This window comes from Hyperolius riggenbachi, chromosome 6 (genome assembly GCF_040937935.1).
Source record: "Hyperolius riggenbachi isolate aHypRig1 chromosome 6, aHypRig1.pri, whole genome shotgun sequence".
NCBI classification, from domain to species: domain Eukaryota; kingdom Metazoa; phylum Chordata; class Amphibia; order Anura; family Hyperoliidae; genus Hyperolius; species Hyperolius riggenbachi.
The window spans coordinates 82,365,797-82,378,051 of record NC_090651.1 but is presented as its reverse complement, the minus strand read 5'-3'; the positions used below and the strand labels follow the sequence as shown (position 1 = coordinate 82,378,051).

Sequence of the window (12,255 nt, the reverse complement as noted above, 5' to 3'; positions counted from 1 at the left end):
TAGATTTTAGCTGTGGAGTCATTTTTAGGAGGAAGAGGATAGATACAATTGTTTATTTCATTGGTTTATTTTCACCTCGGGTGTCCTTTAAGCTGAATACCTCCCTGACAACGAGCGTCCCACGATCCATCTTCCGGCCGGCAGGTATGCAGGATGTCACATGACGTTACACGATGGGTGTGAAGGAGAAGTCCATTGATCACGGTACTTTGCACAGAGTTGTCAGGGATCTTAACCCTCCTGGCAGTTTGGCAAAATCCGCCAGGGGGCAGCAAATACGTTTTTTTTTTAAATTTTTTTATTTTTTTTCATGTAGCGAGACGAGGTCTCGCTACATGATAGCCGCTGCTCAGCGGCATCCTCCCAGCCCCTCCGATCGCCGCCGGCGATCGGAGATCCCGTTCAAAAAACGGGATCTCCTGGAGGGCTTCCCCCGTCGCCACGTCGTGACGTCAAAGGGGACTCCGATCCACCCCACGGCGCTGCCTGGCACTGATTGGCCAGGCAGCGCACGGGGTCTGGGGGGGGGGGGGGCGGCTGCGGTGACGCGTATAGCGGCGGATCGGCGGCGATCGGGCACTGCACGCAGCTAGCAAAGTGCTAGCTGCGTGCAGCAAAAAAAAAAAATTATGCAAATCGGCCCAGCGGGGGCTGAGCGGTGCCTCCCGGCGACATAGCCCGTGCTCAGCACGGGCTTACCGCCAGGGAGGTTAAAGATCCGATCCGCCTGGTTGTCATCATTGCGCAATGCTAAGCTACATCCGCGTGATCGCGCCTCTGTACCCACATCACGAGATCGCAGAACTGAACGCTTGTTGCTCAACATATCGCCGGTCATCTGGAAAATGGTCGTTAAAATTGTGTTGTGGGTACTCAGCTTTATTTTATCATAAGGCTTATTAAGAAGAGTGGAGAAGCATATATAGAGGTTTATATATAGTAGCATAAATAGAGGTTACAATACATTATAATAATACATACAGTATCTTGCAAATGTGATACAGGGAGATACTGCATGTCTCTCCCATCCCATCTACTTCTGGTCGCCTTGCAGAAAATTTATCTCAAACACTTTGAAAGCAAGACTAGTGATCATTCCCATCAGACATCGCAGTGATTGCAATCCTACCTGATCGGCCAAGCACAGCTTTCACATATTCTGGGTGGGTGACAAGTACACTGTTCACAAATTTTCCAATCCACAAAGGGAAAGCATTGGGATATTTCTCCACATACACCATGATCCGCTCCAGATCTTTCCCATCCCGACGGAACTGCAAAGTGTTACAGCATTAGATGAAGAATACCGATGAGGCAACAAAAAGGCATGTTTTAAATCAGGGGCGTTGCTAGGATCCTAAGGCTGGTTTCACAGTGGGACGTTACAGGCGCACGTTAGAGCAGCCTGTAACGCAGCCCACCGCACAGTAATGAAAAATCAATGGGGCTGTTCACAGTGCGAACGTTGCGTTACATTGTAACGCTGCGTCACAAGACAACGAATTGCATGCAGTACTTTGGACGCGGCTGAGCCGCGTTAGACTGCTTGCACATGCTCAGTAATGTTGGGGAGGAGCGGAGAGCGGCCAGGCACATGGCTAATATGCACTGCACGTTGTGACGTGCAGTGTTTACTTCCTGGAGCAGCCGCTCTGTGCGGCGATTGGCCGGCGGGACCACGTGATGCCGCATGCGCACAAGAGTGCGCATCACGGCATCACTGACGCCAGAGTGAGCTGCACAACGCGGCTCACTCTGACGTCCAGATCCAGCACCACCAGGCGTTGAGTTAGGGGGAGGTTATGCGACCTTAACGCCCCCTCTAACGCAACGTCCTGGTGTGAAATTAGCCTAAGAGATCCGGGGCACCAAGGAGAAAGGCATAGTGCGGCACGCTTTGCGCGCCGTGGCAAAAAAGTTGGCGTGGACATGACATAGATGTCAAGGGAAATGGGTATGGCCATGACGTGGGTGTAGTAAACTGTAATGTAACAGTGTAACTCAAAAGGGCCCTGAGTTTTTTCCCAACACAGTTAGCCAAAGTGACCATAAAGGTAATTAGACAAGGTTTTTCACCCAAAAACACACATATAATGTGGATGTACAGACAATGGGCCTGATTCACAAAGCGGTGCTAACAGTTAGCACGCTGGTGAAAAGTTCTTTATCACGCCTAAACTCAGTTTAGGCGTGATAAGTTTAGGCGTGATAAGTTTAGGCGTGATAAGTTTAGGCGTGATAAGTTTAGGCACCAACTGGGTTAGCAGCGCAGTGCACAGCTGATCAAAAGTTTTGCGCTAGCAAAGTCTGGTGCACTTCGCATAGAGTTTAATGGCGCTGCCGCAGGACTTTGCGCGCGATCTAAACTTATCATGCCTAAACTTATCACGCCTAAACTTATCATGCCTAAACTGGCTTTTCACCAGCGTGGTGCAATGGTTATCATGCCTAAAGTCTCTAACTGGGTTAGCACCGCTTTGTGAATCGAGCCCAATAAATCTGCAGAAACTGTGTAATGCTGTCATTCTGACCAAAATCTGAATCCCAGGAAGAATGAAGGCAGTTCTGAAAGTAAAAAGGGGTCCAACTCAGTACTAGCAAGATGTAGCTAATTAAACAACCACTGCGCCACATGAAAAATGCAGAAACCCTTAACCCAGATGTCAAATGCAGAAACCATAACTTAAAATGTCAATGCAGAAACAATTACCCCAAATATAAAATGTAGAAACTATAACCACACGTGAAATATAAACTGTTACGTCACATAATACAAATGCACAAATGTGAAATGCAGAACCCGATACCACATATATGAAATGCAGACACCGTTACCCCAGATGTAAAATCCAAAAGATGTTACCACAGATGTGACATGAGGAAAACGATGCCTCTGATATGTGAAATGCACAAATTACTCCACATATATAAAATAAACAGCAAATGTTACCTCAGAAGTAAATGCACGACCCCCCTGCTGGGTGCTGATGGTGGAGGGGGATGGGAAAACGCTGGGGGCACTGATGGCAAGGTGGCCCACACTGGGGAGGCAGGGTGGCCCATGCTAGTGGGGTCGGAGGGTGGCCCAAACTGGTGGGGTGGCAGGGTGGCCCATGCCATTGTGGTGGGAGGGTGGCAGGGTGGCCCATGCTGGTGGGGTGGTAGGGTGGCCCACATTGGTGGGGTGGCAGAGTGGCCCATATTGGTGGGGTGGCAGAGTGGCCCATGCTGGTGAGATGAGAGGGTGGCCCATGCTAGTGGGGTGGGAGGGTGGCCCATGCTGGTGGGGTGGGAGGGTGGCCCACGCTGGTGGGGTGGCAGGGTGACCCACGCTGGTGGGGTGGCAGGGTGACCCACGCTGGTGGGGTGGCAGGGTGACCCACGCTGGTGGGGTGGCAGGGTGACCCACGCTGGTGGGGTGGCAGGGTGACCCACGCTGGTGGGGTGGCAGAGTGGCCCATGCTGGTGGGGTGGCAGAGTGGCCCATGCTGGTGGGGTGGCAGGAGGGCCCACATTGGTGAGGTAGCAGAGTGGTCCATGCTGGTGAGGTGAGAAGGTGGTCTATGCTAGTGGAATGTCAGGGTTGCCCATGCTGTTAGCATGCCAGGGTGGTCCATGCTGGTGGGGTGGGAGGGTGGCCTATGCTGGTGGCTGGTGGGGTGCCAGGGTCGCCCACGCTGGTGGGGTGGCCCATACTGGTGGGTGGCAGAGTGGCCCATGCTGGTAGGGTGGCCTATGCTGGTGGGGTGAGAGGATGGTATGGTGGCCTATGATGGTGGGATGGCAGGGTGGCCCATGCTGGTGGGTTGGGAGGGAGGCCCATGCTAGTGGGATGGCAGGGTGGCCCATGCTGGTGGGTTGGGAGGGAGGCCCATGCTAGTGGGGTATCAGGGTGGCCCATGCTGGTGGGTTGGGAGGGAGGCCATGCTAGTGGGGTATCAGGGTGGCCCATGCTGGTGGGTTGGGAGGGAGGCCCATGCTAGTGGGGTATCAGGGTGCCCATGCTGGTGGGTTGGGAGGGAGGCCCATGCTAGTGGGGTGTCGGTGGCCCATGCTGGTGGCGTAGGAGAGTGGCCCATACTGGTGGGGTGAAAGAGTTTGGTGGGTGGCCCATGCTGGTGGGGTGGGACTATGGCAGGGTGGCCCTTAATGGTGGAGTGGGAGGGTAGGCAACTGCAAACACATGCTGTGTTGGGGGGCATGCTACCTGCACATGCTGTGTTGGTGGGCATGCTACCTGCACATGCTGTGTTGGGGGGCATGCTACCTGCACATGCTGTGTTGGGGGGCATACTACCTGCACATGCTGTGTTGGGGGGCATACTACCTGCACATGCTGTGGTGGGGGGCATACTACCTGCACATGCTATGTTGGGGGGCATACTACCTACACATGCTGTGGTGGGGGGCATACTACCTGCACATGCTGTGTTGGTGGGCATACTACCTGCACATGCTGTGTTGGGGGCATACTACCTGCACATGCTGTGTTGGGGGGCATACTACCTGCACATACTGTGTTGGGGGGCATACTATCTGCACATGCTGTGGTGGGGGCATACTACCTGCACATGCTGTGTTGGGGGGCATACTACCTGCACATGCTGTGTTGGGGGCATACTACCTGCACATGCTGTGTTGGGGGGGCATACTACCTGCACATACTGTGTTGGGGGCATACTATCTGCACATGCTGTGGTGGGGGGCATACTACCTGCACATACTGTGTTGGGGGGCATACTATCTGCACATACTGTGTTGGGGGCATACTATCTGCACATGCTGTGGTGGGGGGCATACTACCTGCACATGCTGTGTTGGGGGGAATACTACCTGCACATACTGTGTTGGGGGGCATACTATCTGCACATGCTGTGGTGGGGGGCATACTACCTGCACATGCTGTGTTGATGGCATAATGTCTGTACTTGCTGAGTTTTGAGGGCATAACATCTGCTCTGGTTAAATGGGAGACATGAGGGCTGCCCATGTTAATAGGCATTGTCTACAATACCTAGGCTCAATGTTATGTTCTACATCATTTCATGTATACTCCGGGCCCCCAGCAGTCTGAAGTATGTTGACCCGGCCCTTGACCAAAAAAGAATGGGGACCCCTGCATTAAATAATGGTAATCATTAACAAAACTGTTCCCCATCCCCTTCTTGCACCTAAACACTGTGGTGGTCATTAGCAAGATTTTGGTATGTAATTGCTATACATGGATAAATACAATAAATAATAATAATGCTTCGGGAGGCCCAATGTAAGGGCCCGTTTCCACTAGAGCAAATCTGCATGCGTTTCCAGCATGCAGATTCGCATAGACAATACAAGTGGATGGGACTGTTTCCACTTGTCAGGATTTCTAAACGTTTTTCTGTGCAGAAAAAATCTGCACGGCAGAGCCCTCAGAATTCGCACACTGCCTTGCGGTGTGCGATTCGCATACAATGTATTTAATAGGAAATTCGCATGCGTTTTCAAATGCAAATTTAACCACAAATTCGCAGGTGTTTTCGGATAAAATCAATGTAAAAGCACACAGGCACTGACATGGTTAAATTCGCGTTTTTTGCGTTTTACGCAACTAATTCGCACCGCACAAGTGGAAACGGGCCCTAAGGCCACTTTCCCACCAGGACGTTGCGTTTTAGGGGACGTTATGGTCGCATAATGTGCCCCTAACGCAACGCCTGGTGGTGTTGGATGTGGACGTCATACTGAGCCGCGTTGTGCAGCTCATTCTGGCGTCCGTGATGCCGTGATGCATACTCTTGGACACATGCGGCATCACGTGGACCCGCCAGCCAATTGCCGCACAGAGCGGCCGCTCCAGGAAGTAAACACTGCACGTCACACCGTGCAGTGAATATTAATTAGCCATGTGGCTGGCCGAGGAGGAGGAGGGGAGACCTCCTCCTCCAACACTACTGAGCATGTGCAAACAGTCTAACGCGGCTTAGCCGCTTATAACGTACAGCACGCAGCACTTTAACTTGACGTGCTGCGTTACAATGTAACGCAACGTGGGCACTGTGAACAGCCCATTGACTTTTCATTACTGTGCGGTGGGCTGCGTTACTGGCTGCACTAACGTGCGCCTGTAACGTCTAACTGTGAAAGCAGCCTTAAACTTGCACTGAGACCCAGAGCTCCTTAGCTGCGCCACTGAATGGCATATAGAAAGCATTTTTACAATTTCTTCATAGCTTTCCAGTTAATGAGATGAAAAGAATTCTAGCTTGCATGCATGTGTAACAGTGAAATATTAGCATCTCGTCAACAAATCCTAGTGATTTACTGACAACTTGTTTGAAGGTCAGTGCTCACCAAAAAGCACTAGCGTAATCACAAACACTTAGCGCTTTTTTAAAGTGATTTTCCTAGGCGATTCTAGGCATGTGCCTAGCGATTTTTGGAGTGTTTTGGTGTAGTGTTTATTTTTTAGATCTGTAACCGAACAGCTTCTATAACAAAAACGCTTGGAAAATGGCTCTGATCTAATGCTTTTCAAAGCGATTTTGCACTTTCCTATACTTAACATTGAGGCTGAATCACCTCAGAAATCAGCAAAAATGCTGCAGGATCCGCATTTGCGTTTGGGGAAAAAAGATCATCGCTCTGGTGTGCTCCATCCCATTCAAATACATTAGCCAAGCACTTTTCAAAACGCTGGTATTTTTAAAAGCGCAAAGAAACTCTTGGTGTGCACCAGCCCTGGGGCCTCATTCACACCTAAAAACAAAAACGCAAGCGTTTAGCACTTTTGTGCACTTTTTTCCCCCTCCCGGCACTCCCCTACGCGCTGCGTTTTTGGTAAAAGCGCTTTTCCAAAACGGTTTTGTAATTCACTCCCTGACGCAAGTCAGGAAGTGAACTCTTTGACCCGGAAAAGAATACAATGTATTTATTCTTAAAAACGCTCACGCAATCGCTGCGCAAAGCGATTTTGTGAGCGTTCACCCTATACCTTCCATTGAGGCAAAATCGTCTCAAAAATGGTCCAGGCACCACTTTGCTGAACGCACAGCGCACGAACCGCGCTGATATGAACCTTCTCATAGAGATTCATTGCACAAGCGTTTTTTAGCCGATTTTAAAAATTGCCTGCGCTTGAAAAAAGGCAGAAACCACCCCTAGTGTGAATGAGCCCTGAGGGCTTGTTTACAGCTAGGGCATTTTCACATTTTTTTTTAAGCGCCGGCGATTTTGAATATCACCCTAAAAGCACTTGTGCAATGATTCCCTATGAGAGTGTTCACATCTGAGTGGTTCAATTCTGATACACTCAGCCAAGTGCTGCCTGTACTATTTTTGTGGCGATTTGCCTATAATGGCAGGTATAGGGAAATCGTAAAACCAGGGCTGTGGAGTCGGTACAACTCCAACTCCGACTCCTCGGTTTATGAAATCACGACTCCAACTTTAACTCCGGGTACCCAAAATGACTCAAAATGACACTAAACAAGGCTGTGGATTTTGTACAAAAATCCTGACTCCTCAGTTTACGAAACCACGACTCCGACTCCGGATGCCCAAAATTACCCCGACTCCACAGCCCTGCGTAAAACGCTTGAAAAAGCCCTGGAATAGTGATTTCCCAAGAGCTTTTAAGAATAAATACATTGGGCTCTATTCACAATGAGTTACTTGCGGGGAATTTGCGACCAAAACAACGCCATATTGACATTCACAAAATTTTCCGCATGTTTTTCCCGCATGCGGTAAATGTTCGGTAGTAATGCGGAAAAAGTTCCGCAAAAGTCGGTATTTTCCGCAAAAAAATCCAAATTCTTAAAAAAAATTAAGACGCATTATTTCTGCGTTAAGTACCGAATTTTTATCACTTACAAGTAGTAGGTGATATATTTCGCTTCCCATTGATTTAAATGAAGTCTGGAGGCTTAAGGCCTGGAACCCACTGAAATCCGCAAACGCTAAACGCAACCGCTTGCGTTTTGTATGAGCGGTTTGCAAGCAGATTCATGCTCGTTTTAGGGTGCGTATTTAAAAAGTGTATTTTATGTGTCAGCGGTTGTGTAGCGTTTAGCGATTCGTGGTTTAATCCTGATTGGTCCTCTCAATTAATTTTAATTTTGTTACAGTGTGCTGTAACTTTAAAACGCTAGCAAAACTGCTCAGTTTAGGTTTTGATAAGCGATTACGCTAGCGTTTCTATACTTAACATTGAAGCGCTAACACTCCCAAAATGCTGCATGTTCTGCGTTTGCGTTTTTGAGAAACGCAAACGCTCCTGTGGAAGTTGTCCCATCCATTAACATTAGCTGAGCGTTTTGGCAAAACGCTAGCGTATCGCAGCGCTGCCAAAATGCTCACAAAACCGCTCTTGTGGGTTCCAGCCCTAAAGGAATACTTAAGGCTGCTTAAAAAAAGGACTTTTACTCACCCGGGGCTCCCCTCAGCCCCCTGCAGCTGAACGGTGCCCTCGCCGTGTCCCTCCGATGCGCCTGGACTCGCCGGCGGCCACTTCCGGTTCGGCCGTCGCCGGCCGCAATAGCATTATACAGGGCGCTATTGCTAATCAGCCGCGTTCCCAGCCTGTCGGCCGGTGACGGCCAAACCGGAAGTGGCCGCCGGCGAGTCCAGGCGCATCGGAGGGACACGGCGAGGGCACCGTTCAGCTGCAGGGGGCTGAGGGGAGCCCCGGTTGAGTAAAAGTCCTTTTTTTTAGCAGACTTAAGTGTTGTGCTTGCTGGACTTTGACATTTTTCTTTAACAACTTTTCATGCAACTTTTTTACCGCATGTTTACCGCAGGTTTAATGGCTGTTTCCGCACTTTTTTACCGCATGTGGAAAAATTTAGTGAATGTGGAAGAAATGCGGAGATTACCGCTGGCGGTAATTTTGCAGTAAAAAATCCATTACCGCATGCCTCATTGTGAATAGAGCCCATTTATTCTTTTCCGGGTCAAAGAGTTCACTTGCGACAGGAAGTGAAAAAACAAATCGCTCTGCAGAAGCGCTTTGAAAAGAGGTTTGCACAAAATCGCAACATGCAAGTAAGCGCCGGGAGGAGAGGGAAAGAAATTGCGCAAAAATTTTTTTTTTAAATCGCTGGCGTCATTTTAAATATAAACAAAACCTTACTCAAAGCTGCCAATTAATCATTAGCTTAGGAATCTGATCAGATCTGTATAGTTCCAGTTCTGCCCCCACTATTTCCATGAATTAGGAATAGCTAGAAAAACAAAGCACAACAAGTAGAATATAAACACATCACCACCCTGCTGCACCCCACACAGTTGTCTCACCTGGTTAATATTTCCATACAGCCAGTGAGTGGGAGGGCCGGGGAAGTCCTGCACAGCTGATTTCAGCCACTTCCACCTGTAAATAAGGGAGGCTGCTTTCAGCAGCAGCAGTCCAGCACACAGCAAAGCAGCTAGCTGTACAATCTGATAGATATTCCCTGAGAGCCAGGGAAAGTGGAGGATCCTCCACAGACCTGACATCATGACTGCAGGAGGACAGGTCACCTCGTCCCGCTCTGCATAATGCAGCCAGCATACAGTAACCACATCACAAGCATCATAAAAGTCAACCAATCCACTGTCTATGCGGAGGCCCAGCCCTCGTGTTATGCCGTCACTCTCTGACACGGCTGTGCGTGTGGCGCCATCTAGTGTCGGTAGGGGGAAAGGCAAAAGTAACCTGAAAACCGCAAGGGAGAATAGTATTAGCACAAATCCAAGGAAAAAAAGTTTATCATATAATCATTAGTTTGGGTATTTTACTAAGCTGCATTGCATAGTTCCTGTGGATATTTTGGTATTTTTCAGGCTGCTTCTTAAATACCTCATGTTTATTGTGAAAGCTGTACATTGTTTCTGTGGGAAAAACTGCATTATTTTATGGCCCGATTTCGGCAAAACGCTCAAGCGCTAGCGCTTTTTAAAGCGCTATTGCAATAATACCCTATGGGCCCGTTCTCACTTTGGTGATTTGCGTTAATTGCCGGCGATTAATGCAAATCGCCAAAGGCAAACGAGTAGCCTCCACCATTTTCAGGTGATTTCTCGGCGATAGCATTTCAGTGCTATAGAAGTGCTAAAAGCGATCGCGAAAAAAATCGTCAAGTGTGACTGCCGATTTTTTTCGTGTTCAACGCAAAAAAAATCGCCTGAGCAAAACGCTAGCAAAAGCGATAGCGTTTTACAAGTGTGAATGAGCCCTCGTTCCCACTAGATTCATTTTTTGGACTTTTTAAGTGCAGGCGATTTGTACAAATCGCCATAAAAGCGCTTACACTATGCTTTCCAATGAGATAGTTCTCATTGGGGCGTTCTGTTTGCTTGCCACTGACAAAAGCTCTGCATGTACCATTTTCAGGGCGATTTGCCCTGAATGGAAGGTATAGGGAAATCGCAAAGCGATTGAAAAAGCGTTTTGTATAGCGATTTCCCCAGCGATGTAATGAATAAATCCATTGTATTTATTCATTTCTGGGGGCAAAGTAATCACTTCCTGACTGACGTCACTAAGTGATCTAAAGGGGAACTGAAGTAAGAGGTATACGGAGGCTGCCATATTTATTTCCTTTTAATCAATACCAGTTGCCTGGCAGCCCTGCTGGTCTATTTCTCTGCAGTAGTATCTGAATAACACCAGAAACAAGCATGCAGCTAGTCTTGTCAGATCTGACTTTAAAGTCTGAAACACCTGATCTGCTGCATGCTTGTTCAGGGGCTATGGCTAATAGTATTAGAGGCAGAGGATCAGCAGGGCTGCCAGGCAACTGGTATTGCTTAAAAGGAAATAAACATGGCAGCCTCCATATACCTCTCTCTTCAGTTCCTCTTTAAATAATTGCTCTGCTAAAGCGCTTACAAAAGCGCTTACAACACGCACAGCGATTACAAAAAAAAAATCTCTCAGCGCGGGCGAGAGCGCGCACAATGCGATGTGAACAAGGCCTAATATTACAGTGCACAGCAATATTACCAGTACTTATGTCAGAAGTACTGTATACTACACGTTACACAAGTAGCGGGACATGAGCAGTACATGGGTAGAGGGATGATTACCCAGATAAAGCATTGTGCAAGAAGTACCCATGTACCACGGATAACCGTTGTTGCAGAATGCACGGTTACACTGCTGGCATAATTATTAGTAAAATTACCGTTCACTACCTGTGCATGCCAATATTACCACTGCTTAATGCATCAGGCCCTTATCTAATTTAACGCATGATTTTTCTCTCCTTATCTAACTCTTGACTTATCACTTTGAGGCCCCGTTTGCACTTAATCAGTTACTCTCAGTTATATAACTGAAAGAAAACTGATTTTCAAAGTAATGCCCATGTTTTCCTATGGCACCTTTCACACTTAATGCGTTTTAACCGAAATCTTTGTTACAATGCACTGCTATGGAAAAACGCGTACTAACGCTTACCAATGCGTATAAGCGTGTACTAAGGCACACTAACGCACACTAACTGATTAAGTGTGCATGGGCCCTGAGGCTTCTGTCACACTAATCACGTCACATCTTGATGTGGTACACTCCCCGCAGTTTGTCGTAGTGGCAATGTAAGTCTAGGGAGACTTACATACTATGAAGCAATGCAATGCTCAACCAAAAGAAAAAAAAGAGTTCCCCACAATATACATATAAATAGACTGTAGTCTAATCACTTGGCCTTTATCATATGAATAATAATCTCTACTGTAAAATGGCGTCCGAAGCCCTGCTCTGGAGACTGAGTCTGCAACGCAGGGCTTCGGGCGCCATTTTCCCATAGCCCTGCTCAGCGCTTGCCGGCTGCACTCTGCAGAGGATCGTGGGAGCTGCGCGCCAGACGGAGGCCGGGAGGAGGTCTGCAGTGCTGCAGGTGAGTAAATGGTTTGTTTTTTTAATTTATATTAGCAGCAGGTATATGTTCTGGCTAGGTCTGCCACATGATTGCATGTATTTTCTGGTCAAATCTGCTACATGATTGCACATATTTTCTGGTCAAATCTGCTACATGATTGCACGTATTTTCTGGTCAAATCTGCCACATGATTGCACATATTTTCTGGTCAAATCTGATACATGATTGCACGTATTTTCTGGTCAAAGCTGCCACATGATTGCACGTATTTTCTAGTCAAATCTGCCCCATGGTTGCACGTATTTTCTGGTCAAATCTTCCACATTATTGCACGTATTTTCTGGTCAAATCTGCCACATGATTGCATGTATTTTCTGGTCAAATTTGCTTCATGATTGCACATATTTTCTGG

The 12,255-nt window shown here is 48.1% G+C and overlaps 1 protein-coding gene across 1 annotated transcript in view; it reads right to left on the bottom strand.

Annotated features, from left to right (window-relative positions):
* LOC137522477 (cytochrome P450 4A4-like) overlaps positions 1-9,587 on the bottom strand; it is a 50,394-nt gene extending 40,807 nt beyond the window's left edge. Inside the window, exons 1-2 of the mRNA XM_068242543.1 lie at positions 9,277-9,587; positions 1,130-1,274 (exon numbers count right to left, since the gene is read on the bottom strand). Of these exons, the coding sequence (XP_068098644.1) occupies positions 1,130-1,274; positions 9,277-9,480 (349 nt within the window). The 5' untranslated portion in view covers positions 9,481-9,587. The remainder of the gene's footprint in view (positions 1-1,129; positions 1,275-9,276) is intronic.
* Between the last annotated feature and the right edge of the window lie 2,668 nt (positions 9,588-12,255).